This window comes from Panthera uncia, chromosome D4 (genome assembly GCF_023721935.1).
Source record: "Panthera uncia isolate 11264 chromosome D4, Puncia_PCG_1.0, whole genome shotgun sequence".
In the NCBI taxonomy this organism is placed as follows: Eukaryota; Metazoa; Chordata; class Mammalia; order Carnivora; family Felidae; genus Panthera; species Panthera uncia.
Genome location: NC_064807.1, coordinates 69125372 through 69144144, shown reverse-complemented (window position 1 = coordinate 69144144; position 18773 = coordinate 69125372). Strand labels below are relative to the sequence as shown.

The 18773-nt window shown below is 39.0% G+C and overlaps 1 protein-coding gene across 1 annotated transcript in view; it reads right to left on the bottom strand.

Moving 5' to 3' along the window:
• The window catches only part of MUSK (muscle associated receptor tyrosine kinase), a 93297-nt gene that overhangs the window by 54498 nt on the left and 20026 nt on the right, over positions 1-18773 (bottom strand). Inside the window, exons 4-5 of the mRNA XM_049637079.1 lie at positions 17081-17208; positions 15676-15817 (exon numbers count right to left, since the gene is read on the bottom strand). Coding sequence (XP_049493036.1) covers positions 15676-15817; positions 17081-17208 — 270 coding nt within the window. The remainder of the gene's footprint in view (positions 1-15675; positions 15818-17080; positions 17209-18773) is intronic.

Genomic DNA, 18773 nt, shown 5'->3' with positions numbered 1-18773 from the left:
ATCCTTCAAATATTTTCATTTTTCCAAGCTTGCTAACCCCAGTTCCCTATGTTGATTGCTCGCTTTTGAACTTTCTTATCGTACCTTCTTTTTTAAAAAAATTTTTTAATGTTTATTTTTGACAGAGAGAGACAGAGACAGAGAATGAGTGGGGGAGGGGCAGAGACAGAGGGAGACACAGAATCTGAAGCAGGCTCCAGACTCTGAGCTGTCAGCACAGAACCTGACGCGGGGCTTGAACTCACAGACTGTGAGACCATGACCTGAGCTGAAGCTGGACGCTCAACTGACTGAGCCACCCAAGCGCCCCTCTTTTTTTAAATTTTTTTTAATGTTTATTTTTTTTTTAATTTTTTTTTTTAACGTTTATTTATTTTTGAGACAGAGAGAGACAGAGCATGAACGGGGGAGGGGCAGAGAGAGAGGGAGACACAGAACCGGAAGCAGGCTGCAGGCTCTGAGCCATCAGCCCAGAGCCCGACGCGGGGCTCGAACCCACAGACCGCGAGATCGTGACCTGAGCTGAAGTCGGACGCTTAACCAGCTGAGCCACCCAGGCGCCCCAAATGTTTGTTTATTTTTGACAGAGAGAGAGCATGAGCGGGGGAGGTTATCGTACCTTCTTAATTTACCTGTTTGTGGTCCCCAGACAGAAACTAACACACACTTAGAGAGTCTCACAAATTCAAAGAATAGTAGGACTCTTTGTAATATTCTACTTCTATGACTATAAATTTGCTTGAGTTTTTATTTGCATTTATGTAAAAACACAGCTAGGTCATATCCCATTGCAAATCATGAATATCCAACACCAAGAAATGTTTTTCCTACGTGATTCACTGTATTAGTTGATAGGAGAAGAAATTTGGAGGGGAAATGTATTGTTATATAGGAGGAAGGAAAGCCATCAAGATTCCCTTGCATAAATGAACACATTTAGTATGATGATGTAGGTCACCAAGATCTTGTGGAAGAAAGAAATGGACCAGAAGAAAAAACAGGCAGTACTTTGGGATGGCTCCCATTCTTCAGACTACAAGAGTGAGGAGAGCCAAGATCATAGGATTTTGGTCACCTAGAGCTGAAGTCTCAATGGAAGCTACAATAGCACATTCTTTGCTCTTTGTAGAATGACATTGGTTATCATTTTCTTCATCGGCAATACCTTAAAGAAATCTCTGACCATCTGGTAATGTCAGGACACCATTTTAGGGCTTTTTCATTTTTGAATGAAATGATTTGCACAAAGCAGTTAATATAGCAACTAACACACAGCTGGAAAGTACCGGAAGCTCATTTTGAAGCTGGGTCTTCTAGCTTGCTCTTTTATTTATTTATTTTTTCAGAGCTATTTCCATCTCTATGGTGTCTTCCTGACTGGTGAAAGCTGTTTCTCCAACTGCCTTAGAAGAAAAAGCGCTTATTTCATTTTTAAATTTCAATCTGCCTTAACGAGCTATGTTCCAGATACTTACTGTGTTGAGTACCCTTTGTGTTGGTATTAAAAGCATGTGCTGAAATCTATTCCTCACTGAGAAGAGAGGAATCATTCTGTAGAAGGAGAAATCCCTTCTCCAGACCTTATTAAGACATGGATGCTAATCCATACTAGATTATGGAGTCCGTTCTTAAGTTGGCTCCGTTCGTCTCCTAGTCTAGCATCATATTTCAAGAACTGTTGTGTTGGAGATGCCTGGTAGAAGACAAGTACCACAAACAGCAAAAAAGGGGGTATTTTAGTTGTTTTCTTTTTTATTTAAAATTGGCCCAGAGGATTGTTGAAAAGTAATCCTGTTAAGGCTCTGTGGTACTCTGTTTCTGAATAGAGTCTTCTTTTGGTTTCCAATCATTCAAAGAACATGTGACAATAATAACAATAAACCTAAGTAAATACCTGTTTTCCTTTTCTGATTTCTTGGTAGCTAAAGCAAAGAAACCCGACCCTGGTGTGCTGCCGCTGTTTACATTTCTGTCTCCTTTGAAGCACAGCATGCATGAGGGTTATCCACTGTGGCTCCGTCTCCGGAGGAATCCGAAGGCACGCTCCTTTAGAAAACATACACAGCACCCTCACAAACAGCCTTCCTTTGCATCTTCAAAGTAAGGCTGGCCTGGCTCTGTGACATCATGATTCTCTAAAGTGGCTTGGGCTGGGAACATTTCTGTGGCCTTTGAGATAATAACATTTTCCAAGCTTGTAAATATGGATGGTGAATAATGAGTCTGAGCAAGGAGTGTTTATCAAAGTCAATCAGATAAGAGCCACACGAAATTAACTTGTTTCTGCTTCAGTCCTAGACGCAGATAGGGCAACTATTAAGGACACTTTTGTTAAAATGGTTCTGAAAATATATTAGAAGTTTAGCCATAAGCCAATGAAAAATTGGACGTCCGTCGTGATTCATGTTTTTCATTCTTTGAGAAAGTGTATATTCTGGTTTTAATGGGAGGAGATGCTAAGCTACTTAATTACCAGGACAGAAGCCTTTCTTGGTATACCCTTTTAAAAGGTTTTAATTCTAGGGGTGCCTGGGTGGCTCAGTTGGTTAGGCGTCTGACTTCGGCTCAGGTCATGATCTCATGGTTCATGGGTTCAAGCCTGGTGTTGGGCTCTGTGCTGACAGCTCTGAGCTCAGAGCCTGGAGCCTGCCTTGGGGTTCTGTGTCTCCCTCTCTCTCTCCCTGCCCCTCCCCCACTTGCATTTTCTCTCTCTCTCTCTCAAAAATAAATAAAAACAATAAAAACATTTTAACGCTTTTAATTCTGAAATGATTTTAGATTTACAGAAGAGTTGCAAAGATAATATAGAGGGTTTCCAGGAACCTTTCACCCAACTTCCCCTAATGTTAACATCTAATGTAACCATGATACATTTATCAAAATCTTAGAGTACTTTTAAATAACATTTTGGACCTAATCTCATGAAAAGGAAGATACTTGAGCTCTGACAGCAATAAAAGAAGGTAAAGTATATTAAGAACAAGAATTTTTTAATTTTGAAATTATTATTTTAGCTCACCAGAAATTTTAGCTGAGAAAAGAAACAGAAAGCATAACCTTAAGCGTAAGTGACACCGTATTATCCTCGTTGTCTAAAGTGGCTTGGGGACGTTTCTGTGGCCTTCGGGTTGGAGTTCCAGATGCCCAAATAGGACCACAGACCTCCAAACTGTAGGTCCCCAGGCTAGCGAGATAACCTTTGAAAACCATGTCTAAGAAAAGATACCAGGGGTTATAATCTCAGTGTTAGTCTGTGAATCAAATTGTAGCCGGTTCTTGTTCTTATGGCATCCCAATAGATACTCTCATACTCCCTAGTCTGGCTTTTACTTCCTGACTCAGTGGCAGCCTGTTCTCTCATGAAAAGCCTGCATCCCATGTACCCCCTCACTGTGATATATGATGTGTACTGTGAGCTGCTGTTCACTGATCAAAGCCTTGTTGGACCTCCCCTCTCTGAGGTTCCCTGACCTCCCACCATCTCCCTGTCCTGTGTATGCATCCTGCACAAACTTCTATCGTTGCAAATAATTAAACTTTCATTATTGTAATTACTTGCTTGTCCGCGCATTTTCCTCACCGAATTTGAAAACTTTTCAAGAAATAAGCATGTCTTTATCTCCATTTCCTTAGGAATAGCCTCATTCCATGAAATATAATAGGCACTCAACAAATGAATACATATGAAGCTCATTTTAAGTCTTACCCTCCTAATTATGGATAAGCTAACTTCTTCCTTAAATTTTCACGCTTCGTCTGGAATAAGGACATTCCAAGTAGAAATCCTCAAGTTAATGTTTCTCAGTGTGTGGGTTGTAGACTACCCTGGTGAGGATCATTTGGGAAATGGTTAAAAGACCATAACACAGACTTATCAGATCTGAATCTCTGGGGAATGCACCCTAGAGCTATTCTTTTTTAATAAGATTTTCAGATGCTTTTGATGTGCACTGAAGTTTGAGAACCCCTACCTTGGAGGAGGAGTTTCATTAATCCATCAACAGGGGTTTTTTCCATCCCTTTCCAACCGTAGAGGTTTTGAAGTGAATATGATCAATCATATGACAGTGAATTAAATGAAATAACACCCCATTACTATCAGGGAAGAGGAGACTTCTGGTTGGTTTAGTGTAATGGATACTATGACTTAGCTCCAAGTTGGATTCTGAGATACATGCCAGATAGGACAAAAGAACAAAGTAAAAATAAAGTACAGCATTCTCACTACAAGAAGGGAAACAAAAGGCCAGTTTCTCAGGAGAGACCATTTCCCCCCCCCATGTGCTAAATTTTTAAAGCAATTTCTCACTTAGGATTTACCTTGAAGCAGAGAGTGATGGAATGATCGATATTTTCAACAAGATTTTTTGGCAAACAGCTATTTCTGTAGTGAGTAAAATAGGCAGTAGCTCAAGATGCACGCTAAGGTTGCTTTGACTTTCCTGTTGTGTAGACTATGTTTTTTGTACAGGTTGACTGTAACCAGCCCCTTTCCAGTTTGCCAGTAAGGGCGTGTCTTCACACAGCTTCTTAGAGAAGCTTTCTCCTATCACTTGTCACAGTGGGGCCAAACCAAAGTTATAATCTCTAACAAGTACCAAGCATGCAGGTATAAAGCGTTGCTGATTGAGGGTAGATTTATGTTCTTTGGAAACAAGAGGAGCAGTTGGTAATGTTGACATTCTATTTGTGAAATAGGAGAAGGCTAACCAGTAATATTCTCTGGGTAGAATGTAAACCATGTAAACAACAGGCAACAATACCAACAACAGCCGATATTTATCAAAGAGTTACCATGCAGACACGGTATATATGCTCTCTTAGTCTGCTTGTAAGAACTCTACACTCTAACTAATGGCGCCCCCATTTCACAAATGAGGGAATAGACTTGCAAAGGTTGAGGAAATTGTCACGTAACTAGCAAGAGGCAGAGTCAGGATTAGCACCCAGATCTGTCTGATGCTGAAGCATGTGGGTACTCTGGCATGCTGGTCTGTGAAACATAAACATAGAGAAAGGAAAAACTCAAGAATTGGGGCAGTGGAAGATATCCTGGCCTGGGAACCAAGACGTCCAGGCTCCTTGCTACCTCGGGAAAAAGTACTGATGATCTAGTCTCAAGTTTCCTGATCTGCAGAATGAGGGACTGGATTATGACTTCAGGTTTAAAATCTATGATTACTCTTCTGATGGAACCAAAATTAATAAAAATTGCTTCTATTTAAAGAAAGATGTAGGGTTTTTTTTTTTTTGCCATTGAATTTGATTGCTTCTACCTCAAAGATAAATATGCCACATAGAGTAAAAAGCTGTAACTATCTCCACAAGTGTTTTTAAATCAGTGCTTCCATTGTGCAAAAGTTACATTAGTCCTAGAACTAACACTGAAAACTAGGATCTGAGTGACTGCTCTGTGTGATCTAAATACAGCATATAAGGTACAGAGTATTACTGACCTCATTTTACAGGTGGGGAAACTGAGGCACAAAGAAACTAACCTTCCTGATATTACACAGGTGGTGAGTGGTAGAGCCAGGATCTGAACCAGGATCTGAACTCCGGAGTTTACTCCAGACTCTGGAGCCCATGCAGCTTTCTTGAGAATCTAGAGCCCATGTTATCAGCCAGAACATTGAAGTTCACTCTAAAAATTATGCTTGACTAGTTTATCATTCCTGGAGATGAATATACTAATTACAATTTGAAAGTCATATATTTGATTTCTGAAGGAAATAACTGAAGGTAACATTATTTGAATTCCGTATTGCCGTGGAAGTTCTAATAGCTTTCCATTATATCTTTTCATGATTTGAAACTGTTACATTTTGAAATTAAGGCCAGTGAAGGCATGGCCTTCTCTGTCTCGCACAGTGTGAGATGAGTCTGTGTTGGATGAATTAATGCATTAAAGGGAAAGAACTTTCCCTTTTTTGTGTATGTATGCTTGAACTTGTGTCTCTCATTTTAATACCTAAAAAGTGAAAATCAAAGCTTACTCTAATTAGAATATGCATAATTAGAGTATGCACAGTAACTTTTCATTTCAAATAATATGATATCCACATTATATTAAACAATTTGATCAACTTAAACAATTTAAGACAAATCTTTGAGTCACATTTGTTTTTCCTTCACACCTGCAGTTAAAACGGGCCACCTTGTTCTTTAACTTGACATATTATCTGTTCAGTGCTATGATCATTATAGAACCTCTTCTTTCCTTAGAGAATTTCACTGGCAACTCTTCAACTAAAGGGCCACTTTACCAGTGTCTCTTGAAAGCACCCAAGAGCTTTTGAGATGGGAATACAACATAATAGTCCCTCAAGTGGAAATCAGTGGGTAGAACTGTTCTTTTAGAGCATGCACCTTACTAATCATGCAGATTTAATTTTCCCCACGGTAGCCCGCAGGGATAGCAAAGATTTATGCCTTTTTCTTTGGTTCAGTGTTTAGACACACAATGTACTCATGACAGCAAATCAAACCTGTTAGTGGCATCAAGCAAATAGAACTGATGCCGGGAACAGGGCCACCGCAAATTTTATCAAAACTGCAATCACTGAGAACACAGCACACACATTGGGATTTAAATACCTCTCTCTGTGGCATTTGTCATATTAAGAGCTGCAGCATAAACAAAGGAAAAAGCAAATCAAATGGTGTGTAAACATTACATGATGGCTTCCACTTTTCCAGATGCAGTAAGGAAATCTGATGTCTAGGAAAGAAGGCAGACAGAAGTCTAACATTTTGGAAAATCGTGCTGATCTCTTACAGGTACGTCTATTGATATTTACCTCTGGGACGTCACATGTGTGTGTGTGTGTGTGCACGTATATGTGTGTAGGTGTGTATATGCATATATACAGATGTATGTGCGTATATGCATATATACAGATGTGTGTGTATGTATATGTGTATATATATGTATATACATATATGTATAATGTGTGTATATAATAATTTGTTTTTATCTTTTGGGATTCTACTGTTGTCTGATATACTGCATATGTCTGCAGATAATCTTCCAAAAAAAAAAAAAGCCTTTGAAAGACCAAATCAGCCCTAACGATAAAGCCTTAGACTACAGGGAAGCAGACTGACAGCCCTCAAGGGCCCTGACAAGTGATGGAGATTCATTCACCGAGGCCACTTACATTTGCCAGTTGGCTCACCCTCCCTCCTCACTCCCTAAAATGCCTCTCTCAAGTGCTGAGACAGGGTTCTGCTTTCTGAGGCTCCATGCACATGAGGTCTTGTTAAACATTTGGGAAGCCTGCACTAACCCTCTCCCTCAGAGGGTTCTGTTCTTGGTCTTGGTCTGTTTCTCGAGCTCTCATTTGCAGTTTTGGTCTGGTGCTAAGCCCCCTTTTCCCACTGGCGATTGTGGACGGATAACCCTCCCTTGCTTCCAGCTCCTCTTCTGCCCAGTATTTTCCTTCATGGCTTAAACCTCCAGGGGTAAACAAGGTAATAGTAGAAAATGCAACTGACAGGGAATCCAATACATCCCAACATACGTCTATTTTAAATCGAGCTGCAAACATTCTACACTCAACCAGTTTCCATATGCAAAGCAGAACTTGTCTGAACGTGAAATTCACGGAATGTAATAAAATCCACACTCAGCTCCAAATAAGTAAATCATTTCAAAATAGTTAAGTCAAAGAATGTAAGGGAAATACAAGAAAATGAGATATTTGTACAATTTTAAGTGGATCTCCTCCAGTGATTAGAAACTTCGTAACAGCGACCTCTCTGCTCTAGCTAAAAAACAACCAGAATTACATTATCATATTAAAAGTGTTTAATTTCTGCGGTATAGTGTTTATTAAACACGGTTTTTTGCAGGGAGAGTATCCTTCTGGTTGAAAACAGGAAAGTAAAAATCAGCGTCTTCCACTTCAGAGGTCATCTGAAGCCTCCATGATGCAGCCTTTCCTTGAAAATCCCAGCCCTACCATCCAAATCATCGTATTCATTGCCACATCCCTATGCCACTGTGTGTCTATCTTCCTGGCCTTTAGGGTACTCGGGAGAAAACTGTTTCAGTGAAGATACAGGAGAGAAACAGTATGGATCATTCTTTGGATACATACATACCTAAAGTGGAACATGGAACAGGTTAGACTGCCTCTTGACTTAGAAAATAATTCCTTCGGCTTAGAAAATAATTCCTTCTATAGGGCACTGAGAAGTCACTTTGTCTCTGTCTCCAGCCCAACAAAACTAATATGCAGCAAATATAATTGTGGTTGGTGGGGAGACTACATGGAACCCTGCCACTGAAAATGATGCTTTCACCTCTGTGAGGAGCTGATTGAAAGAAATGATCTCAAGCGGAAAGAATATTACTAGTTAACCATGAGGAAATCTTTATGAGCCAAGACAATTGACTTATTTCTGTTTTATCATTAAATATTCTCATATTTGGAGACAGCTAAGGAAAGATCTCAGCTTCACGGCAGAAACCGCATACCAAATGTGATTGCCTTTAAGACCAATAAGATAAATCTCAATTTCAGAGATATTAAGATGCACAACAAAGAAAATAAATACTGGCCAACGATGATTGTAAGAAACCGATGTCTCTGAGATTCACCCCAGATACGGTAAATATTTAAAATGAACATCTTAGAATCTGTGAAATATGATGCGGAGATTTCTCTGGCCCTCATTACCTGTCCTAAAGGCCACTGTCACAGAGGTACATGAGACAGGGGTTAAGCCTTTCTAAGAAAGAGCCTCCACAGCTGTGAGATTGACAACTCTTTGCTACATTTCAAGTGCCTACGGAATTTGGGAAACCAGATACCTCCCACCAATCTTAAATCAGTATATCTGGATAGTTCTCACCTAGCGTAGTCCTTCACTTTTCCATGGGACCTTACCTTTGTTTATTTTATGAGTCAGTTAACACCCAAACGTTTGTAGGAAATACTCATTGAGAAATCAGAACCCAAGTTGGATTTTATTGTTGGATCCACCAAGCACTAAGGGATCATAAATTCCGGGTCTGCTCATAGTATGAAAGAAGAATCGGCGGGGTTGGGGGGAGGGAGAATCCACCAGCAGGTGCTATTCTCTCAACCCCTTCTCTTCCCACTCCGTCCAGGTGGCTCCCTTACTTCCTCTTGCAGGTCTCAAACTTACTGTCTTTATGGATGGATTCCTTCCCCAAGGAAATGGCATGCTTCGTGTTCTGTTCATCAGGACCTCACCCTCAACCCCAGAGCCTCAGCCAATAGCCAAGTGTTGTGAATATCTAATCAACATAGGAATCAAAAACAAAGTTTGAATCTAGAACTTTTGTTCTAGAACAGAATGGAGCAAGAGAACTGCAAAAGTAGTATATAAAATCATGCGCAGAAAGGTTGATGCCATTTTTATCAAAATAGGATGATGTTTTGAGGAAATAATCTCTTCAAAAGCATAAGTACATGTATGGATTCTTCCTAATTATGAAGGTCTCTTTGTAAAAATCCAAAAAGTATAGCACTGTATAAAGTATATGATAGATGTTAACCTCCTATGTAATTCTACATGCAGAGATGATGGCTATTAACAGCTTGGTTATCCACTCTAATATAGAATATATAAAACATACTGTTCTGTAACTTTTTCACTTATGAACACGTTAGTATTTCTAATGAGTTAGTATTTCTAAGGACAACAGTACCTTGCACATAATAAGCGCTGTATAGGTACTTAATAAATAATAAAAAACAGCAAATAATTATATAGTATTTGCTGTGTGCCTGTATTAATTCATGTAATCGTTGTAGCAACCTAAGAGGTAGGTGCTAGGCTTTTTACTCCTCTTTTAGAGGCGAGAAAACTGAAGATCAGAGATGGAATACAGGCCCAAGTTACATGCATGGTGGTAATTGTAGAAGTTAATGCGTATAGATCGATCTCATTCTTCTTAATGGCTGCATGGGACTTTATCACATATTTTATCAGTCTCCTATTGATGCAAATTTAAATTCCTTAAATATTTTTGCTATTATAAAAAACTTTGTGATAAACTTGAACATACACTTGTGCAAATAATTGCTTTAGATAAATTATCCGAAGTTAAATTATTGAGACGAATGTATACATATTTTAAAGTCTGATTTTTATTAGAAGCAAACAAAAAGATCTCCACTAGATGATACCAAATAATGGTTTCCTCACACCCTCTTTATTGCTTTCATCCTAATTGTCTTTTGTAAGTAATCTGGTTTTTTGCTTCAATAGTTTAAGATCACCTCTTTTTGTTTGATGTTTATTATGATGCATCTGGGGGTGAAACTATTTATATACGTGTTCTTTGTTTTTACTGATTGGGACTCCATGTGCTTCTTGTACTTGAAGATTTAGGTCTTTCATTCATTTTGGCAATTTCTCGGTCATTATGCTTTTGGGTATAGCCCCTCTTATATGTTCTCTTTTCTCTCTTTCTGTAATGCATATCCCTAATTATCTCTTTAGTTCTGTTTTATCTTTTCCATTTCTCTGCACTGAATTCCAAGTTCTGAAGAGATGACTTCTAATGTGTACATTATCTCCTTTCTCTAGCATACTGTTACTCATCCACTGAATGTCAGTTATAATCCTATTTTTTCATTTGTTAAAATGTTTAATTCTTCTTTTTTTCTTCTAATGTCTTTTTCGTTCTTTTTTCTCCTTTTGTGTCTTAATTCATTTAAACATATTTAATTTTGAGTCTCTATTGTATTGTGTTAGCTAAATTTCCTGGGGTTTTGATCCCTTTGTATATTACATCTGCTGACTATCACTTAAGGCAGTTTGTTTTCAGTGGGTGCTAGAATTTTGCCTTGTGAACTCCTCCTCAGTATGGCTTTATTATGAAAATCCTATGTAACCTGGGTCAGGTATTTTTTTAAGCTTTTTGGTTATTAACTTTTTTTGGCCTGGAATCAATTTTTATGTTAATTTCTCTAGCTGGGGAACCCCAGTCTCTGCTGGCAGTATGAATTCAATATCAGACCTACGTGAGATATAGTCCTGAGCACTGAATACAGATTGATTCATTTAAAAATGTGGTGGTTTGGGGGCCCTGGGTGGCTCAGTTGGTTGAGTGGCCGACTTTGGCTCAGGTCATGATCTCACGGTCCGTGAGTTCGAGCCCTGCGTCGGGCTCTGTGTTGGCAGCTCAGAGCCTGGAGCCTGCTTTGGATTCTGTGTCTCCGTCTCTCTCTGCTCCTCCCCTGCTTGTGCTCTGTCTCTCTCTCTCTGTCTCAAAAATAAATAAATGTTTTTTAAAAAATGTGGTGGTTTTCTCCCTCACACCTGCAGTGCAGAGACAGACAAGCCTCTTCATTGTCTTTCTGTCATCAAATAGAATTTTTCTGATCCATCTTTTTACTTGTGTGATTCTAACCTTTATAGAAGGTTCCCAGTGCTAACCTCCACTTTCCAGGGGCCCAAGACCTTGTCTCCTGTTCCTTTAAGAGTCTTAAAATCAATATTCTAAGTTATAGATATGGGCACCTGTGTCATTACCTCCAGGACGATGCAGAACCAGCTCATGAGCTTAATGCTGTGTTTTTTCTATTCCTATTCATTCCTGGCCTTTGGACATTTAATTTTATTCTTGTGGATTGTATGACTAACCCAGCATTTCTGGGTGTTCATAGTAGGAAGATGTTTATGTTATCTTGTCTGTCATATTGCTGACGCTGTAAGTGTCTAATGCTAGATTTGTATTTTTGGTACATAAAGATAATTCATTGCTGTAACCATTCTCTTGCAATAATTCCCAAATCCTTTGCCCTATTGTCCTCCCTGGCAAACTCCACAATGGTGTCTTGCCTTTGGATGTGCCATTCTCCTTTTTCTGAACTTCTGCTTTTTCTGCCCCTCCACATTCACAGTCCCATTCTTTGCTAAAACTTTCATGTTACCTAGGAGTCCTAGTTCCCCTTGTGAGTCATCTCTCTCATACCCCACAGCTATTTTAAAATCTTTCCACTCTCCTCAGCCCTCCACCCCCCTTTACAGAAGTATTTTCAGAGGATAAACTTACTTTCTACTTCCTACAGGAAATAGAAACCAACAGAGCTTTCTCATATTCCATCCACCAAACTCATTAACTCGTTTATACTGGAATACACCCCTTTCTCCTTCCTATTACAAGGAAGGAAGTTCCTTCTTCCTAAGTGTGGTGATCATATAATTTATTATTGAAGCCTGGATACTTTTGAAAGTAAAAGGAGGACTCTATTAATAATTATGCCAGGACAACAGGTGTGAACCAGAACTGTCCTGGGCAAACTGGGACAAGTGATCACCCTCTGTCTATGGTTTATCACTCTACTTGTCCCCTGAATGTGCTGTTCTTGCCTTCTCAAGCACCACATTTCCTTGAATATTCCACCTCTCTCCTTTATGTTCAAGTGTCCTTTTCTCGGAGGCTCTTCTCATTCCTATTTTAACATTTTCAGTATTTTTTAATATTTTAGTCTTTTTAAAAAAGAAAGCTTGTGGGGCGCCTGGGTGGCTCAGTTGGTTAAGCGCCAACTTTGGCTCAGGTCATGATCTCGCGGTTCGTGAGTTCGAGCCCCGCATCGAGCTCTGTGCTCACAGCTCAGAGGCTAGAGCTCACTTCAGATTCTGTGTCTCCCTCTCTCTCTGCTCCTTCCCCACTTGTGCTCTGTCTCTCTCTGTCTCTCAAAAATAAATAAACATTAAAAAAAATTTTTAAAGAGAAATCTTGCCAAGCAACATTACCTGTAAACCATATATACCTCTATTCCTGCTCACCTTTTTGCCTTTTCTCTTTTCTCTGCCAAGTTCATTGAAAAATTTGTTGACCCTCACTGTCTCTTTTTTTCAGTTCCCATTCTCCATCATTTACAGAATTTTGGCTTTTTCTCTCGCCCCTGTTCTGACTCTGCTCTTGGCAATGTCACATGTGGTTATCTGTTCTCTGATAGAACAGACGGTATTCAGCATTAATCAATCTCTTAGACACGTCTGTGAGTTAGTTGTCCTCTCTTTTCCTCAGTTTCGTAGAATGGCACAATGATAGGACTTTCCTCACCGACTGTTAGTGAGGATTAAATAAAGTGATCCACGTGAGCATCTAGCATTTTAAAATGTTAGCCTTCCCGTGGCTCACCTTTTGGAAAGACGTCCATGTTCGGCTGTGCGTGAGTGAGATGGTTTCATTAGTAAATTTGTATGTCACTGTTTGAACCTTTTAAGATAGGACAGAAGTGTGGAATTTCTTCATGTTGCCATCCCAGACATCCAGCAGACTGAGAATGGCAATCTGGAAAGGGAGCTTTACTTTTGGGTTGAAGGGTGTTTGATGTTTGTTATGGCAGCTAAGATTGAGTGAGCATGCTCCACCAAGCCCATGATTGGTATGCTCCTCATTAGAAGCTGGCAGCATTGAGTGCCATCGTGGAGTTCTCATTTTAATTTGGTCGAGCGAATTTTCAGAGGTACTGACACAGTACATAACGAATGTTCATCTGCCTCACCGGCTATGGCCCGGCTTTATCTTCAGTTCTGTTGCCTAGTTAGTAGGCATTTACAGACACTTTTGGGGTTGGGCCAGTTGCGTTTCAGTTGGTTTTTCACCTGTTCTGAATTGTAGGTTAAATTGGCCTTTCCTTTAAATAGATCACGTCTGCATTATATCTTGTGGAAATGCCTGAACTGTTTCTTGAAGTGGAAACCAACCTTTCGAGCTTCAAGAGAAGCTACACAGATTTGTTACAATTTTTATGTTCTAATAGTAATAATTATAATTGATGCCGTTTATTGAATGCTTATTATGTACCAGCAACCGTGCTAAGCATGCCACGAATTTTCACATATATTAGCTGCTTTAATAGGGACTCAAATGGAATAAAAATAGATATGTGCTAAAACGATCATCTTACTGTTAGACTGACCTTAAATGATATTATGAGCTCTCAATACTAGCAAGTTTAATAGAAACCTCTCTGTCTATTAACTGTTAAGGCGATGAGCATGACCACTTAAATGTTAAGAAGAAAGAAGATAGTATTTAGTTTTACTGATAGGTGTGATGCAAAATTAAGTGACAAGGCAAGGCCAAACTATGTAACGGACTCCAACTAATTGTGATTGTGTTAATTTTCCCTAGGTCACTGCTAAAGCAAACAATTTCAATATCTATGAAGACAGGGACCCAAACTATCAGAATTCTATGTTATAATACAAAGGGCTTATATTTAATGTCTTAAAGAGGAAAATCTTTATGATATTCTATACAAATGGATAACATTCATTCTGTGTCATTCCACATACAGTTCAAGGAAATACTGAATCCAGGCAGATAGTCAATGTGTCTGAATGTAGGTATGTTTATTTTTCACTGAATAAGTCACATCCACTGGTTATAGCATACTGAGCTTTAAATACCATTGCTAATGCAGAAGACACTAAATTATAGCAACTATGCCGAGAATACATCTTTATGTCTGACAGTCATTATTCCTATCGTCCTCATTCTTTTCTATGAGAAGTTAATAGAAATTCTATGAGCAATTGATGCAATGACATAATAGACATGTCACCTCAACTGGAAGCAAATGTGGGAAATAAGATTATTAATGCTGTGAGAGAATGGCCTAGCTAGGAAATAAAAATAGTCTAAAAGCTAATAGAAAAGTGCATGATGGAGAAGGAAGAGACGTGAGCTTAAATGAGTAGGAAGAAATCAAAGTAAGCCATGGGGAGCTCTCAGAGTCTCTCCCCATTGAGCTATAATTTGGGCTAGTGTGTGACAGTCCAAACACTTTATCAATCACATTAGAGAAAAGCAGAAAAATAGGCGATGATTCTTACAGTCAACATCTACTGAGTGTTTACAAAAGGCCAGGCACTGTGCTAGATACCGTCAACACCTTATCTCACTGACAACTCCTAACAACCCCACTTTACAGATGAGAAAAGTAGGAGGGGTTCTATAGCATAGACCAGGAGGAGCTGGGGAGAGTTTTATATTTGTTTTGTTTACCCAGCACAGGCATGCTGGTAGTTTCTATTTGTAAGCAAAATGTGATGCAGGTTTAGTGGGTAGAGCGCCGAGCCCTATCTGCATTATGATTTCTCAGTGAAGACCTTGCCAACCAGCTGCTGAATTGGTTGACTTTAAAAGAACATTTTAAAACATTGAAACTAGTTTGACAAGGGAACTTCATAGGGCTAGGAACATTTTTAGTCAGACATTTGGAGTCAGTATTGTATTCTTTTTCAACCCTTTGTGATAGAATACAATCTGAAGTTACTTATTTTCTTTTGATGTTTTAAAAAGTCATGTCTCTGTGCTGAAAGAGATAAAAGGAGGCTTTTCAAATTCATAAGCAAGGGAGAATTGTCCAAGCCAGACCGAAGTTCTGAACTGGTGTTCTACTGTTTTAGTATCTTAGTGAATTTAGTCTGGTTTTGTTAAAAATTACCAGTGACTGGGCAGTAGATGGGATATGACCTATTATACTGGTGAACACTTCGTTCTCTTTTCAGTTTTTCTTTCCATAGTTTTGAACTTATGGTGTCGTATGAGGAACAGTGGACGGGACTGGTCTACCCACATCTCTGCCTTTGCAAGCTAACAGTCCAGCCGTCAGAGTAGAATGGGCGGGTCCCTCGAACAGCACCAGAATGGGAAGGAATGCAACTCCTTACCCTCAACTTCCAGCTTCACCAATTTGGAATATGCCGTCCCGAGGCTGTTTTTTGCCACACACCGATAATGTCCTGCATCTTCCTTTTGCACATTATGAATCCTTAAACTCCCAGATTCAAGAACTGCAATGCGGGAATTCTCCTGCCAGGGATAGGGACATGAATTTTAAAACATCCATGGCTTTATCAAGGATACATGTGCCTTATTTCATCAGGTCATTATCATCGCTGCTAGCATCAAAAGCATCATTTGAACATTTGGCATTTATTTTGTATAACATACTGTATTAAATGACACAGTATAAGATTACCTAAACGAAGCTTAACAATGGTTCTATAATATATAGTTTATTTTCACTGTCTTTCATCATATGAGGACAGTAGGCTTACTTGATTTCCTAAAAGTTACACCCGAGTCTCTTTGATTCAAAACACTCTATGTGGTATCTTTAGGAAAATATACGTTTTTTGAAAATTGGGAAATTCTACAAATAATTTAAAAAAAGATGGTCTTGGAAGTTAAAATACCACATTTACCTTTGGAGACTCTAAATTCAATCTCATACGAAAATTCCTACTTTTTTATTGTAGGAAACCCACTGATATTTATAAGAAAAGGAAAGTCAGAAAATTACCTAGGCTACCTTAAACAGTTTCACGTTATTTGTCTTATGTCAAGTGAAACCAAGCTAACTGATTTTATACTTCATTCCAGTTGACGGACGCATGTCAACACCTGTGTATTCTGTGTGGAATATTCTGAGCAGAGTAGGATGAAAAACCTCACTGCGTTCACAGTTAGTAGGTGACAGTAATGACACAGTGTCATGATTTCCCAGTAAACGTAGGTATGAGATTCCAAAGCAGTGCAAAACAAGCACGTAAGCACTAAGTTTTTAATCTGACTGCTCTGTGACCGAGGAATTTGTCAGGGTGTTAGTTCACTGGTCTTGAGTGTTGCTGTTCTAACTCCACTCCGGAGGTTCTCCCGTCCATGCTTCCAAACCTCCTTTCTCTCTCTCCTCCCAGAAGCTGTTTGTCGGGTCTAAAACCTGGATTTTAGTTTCATCTTTTTTGTCACCTGTGTCTCAAAGATTCAATGTTAAAACCCGCGTGAGCCAACCACCCCACCAGCCAACAAAACCCACTCCCGTTGCTTTTGCTTGGCCTCCTTTTTCATCCCTCAAAAGAACTGTTGGTTCCCGTCTCTTTTTTTCCCCTAGCCACCCCCAGCTGGAATGCCTTATAGTTTGTGTGTATGGGAACAGGGATATTTACGTGTGGTTAAAATGTTATAAAAGGGGAAATTTTATTCTAGAAATTTGGACTCACGTAACTGAGTTTGCCAAAAATTGCCCTACTTGAAAATATGTTGTATAGACACGTTTTTGTAATAAGGACTTACCCTGAGAGCACTGTCCCCCTTAATCCATGACACTGATGGTTTGGGATTGCCCATTGTAGTACATGGTAGAACTGCTTTTAGTCCTTCTATGATTTTTACATTTATGGGAGGACGAGTTATTTTCGGTTCTAAAGGGAAATAAAAATTCAAAATTAAAAATGCAATATGGCTGCATTAAGCTTTCTCTTTTCTATTTAGTTTTAAATATCCACTCTAAGAATAATTGATGACATTATAGAATTTATCAAATGCTGAGGGGTTTTTAGCGGGTATCGACAGAAATCATTTTTCAAAGTTTAGGTTATGTCTATTTTATTAACATCTTATTTGCAAAACACAAACTCATGAAACATATTAGGAGTTTGAGGTCATAGTATTCTTCACTTTAAAAGATAGTTAATAGGGGCGCCTGGGTGGCGCAGTCGGTTAAGCGTCCGACTTCAGCCAGGTCACGATCTCGCGGTCCTTGAGTTCGAGCCCCGCGTCAGGCTCTGGGCTGATGGCTCGGAGCCTGGAGCCTGTTTCCGATTCTGTGTCTCCCTCTCTCTCTGCCCCTCCCCCATTCATGCTCTGTCTCTCTCTGTCCCAAAGATAAATAAAAAACGTTGAAAAAAAAATTTAAAAGATAGTTAATAAAAAGTTGACTAAGTATACTGTCACCATAACAATTCGACGTTGTTTCATTCATACCAACAGACATGGAAACATTTGAAGAGACAGTTTTGATCTATTTTTCATGTCATTCTCAGTTATGACCTACTTTCCCTTTAGTTTCATCTTACTTTGACCTTTAAATTTCGTGATGAAAAATTAGGTACATTTATCCTCTAGAAAGTAAAGCAGATGTTATTTATATCAGTAATTGGAGAAATTCTGTCATAGAATTTAGGGTAACTGTAGTCTGCAAGACAAACTTTTGTAACTTACTGTGCTGTGAAAGACTCTTAAATTAATTCTTTCAGAAGAAATAGATTATGCCAGCCTCTGTTTATTCTCCAGTAGTAAGATTTCAGAAGTGATTAAATCTAACGTGTAGAAGGAATTTACAAAATCAGGATGCCTGTTCTTTTACTACTTGAAGGATTCATATAGAATGAAAACTACATTTATTTCCTTACTAGTCTCGTGTTACAGTTATAAAACAGAGGACTGTCTTTGCAGGAGGGACTACTGAGAAATGGATGCATTCTATTTCTTTTGGGTCATGTGCTGTAATCAGTGTGCTACTTTGACAGAAGAGCATGGAATAAGGACTTTTTTCCTTCTACTTTAATTGTGCGTGTGGGGGTTGATGGGAGTTGGAAGTGATATTTGCAAAGACTTCATGGTCTGATGTCTAATTTAGTGCCATTTAGAATTGGTATGATCTTGCATTGTGACAAACAAAATACAAGACAGGCTTTAAGCATGTTATAGGAAAATATCAACGTTGTCACTTTGCCTGCTATTTAAAGCACACAGCTCTCCTAATCAACAACAGTGAACCCCTACATTTAGATGATGGTGAGGCACCTCAATTGTGAGTGGGGTTGTCACACAGCTGCTGGCAAAAGCTTAGCTTAAAAGTTGATATTCCTATGACATAGTCAAAGAGAGTGTTTTCCATTCCTTCCACTGGTTTCCTTGAAGATCCCTATGGCAAATGTCTTAAGCAGATAACCTTTGTTTAAAGCAGTTAACTCCTATCTTCTCA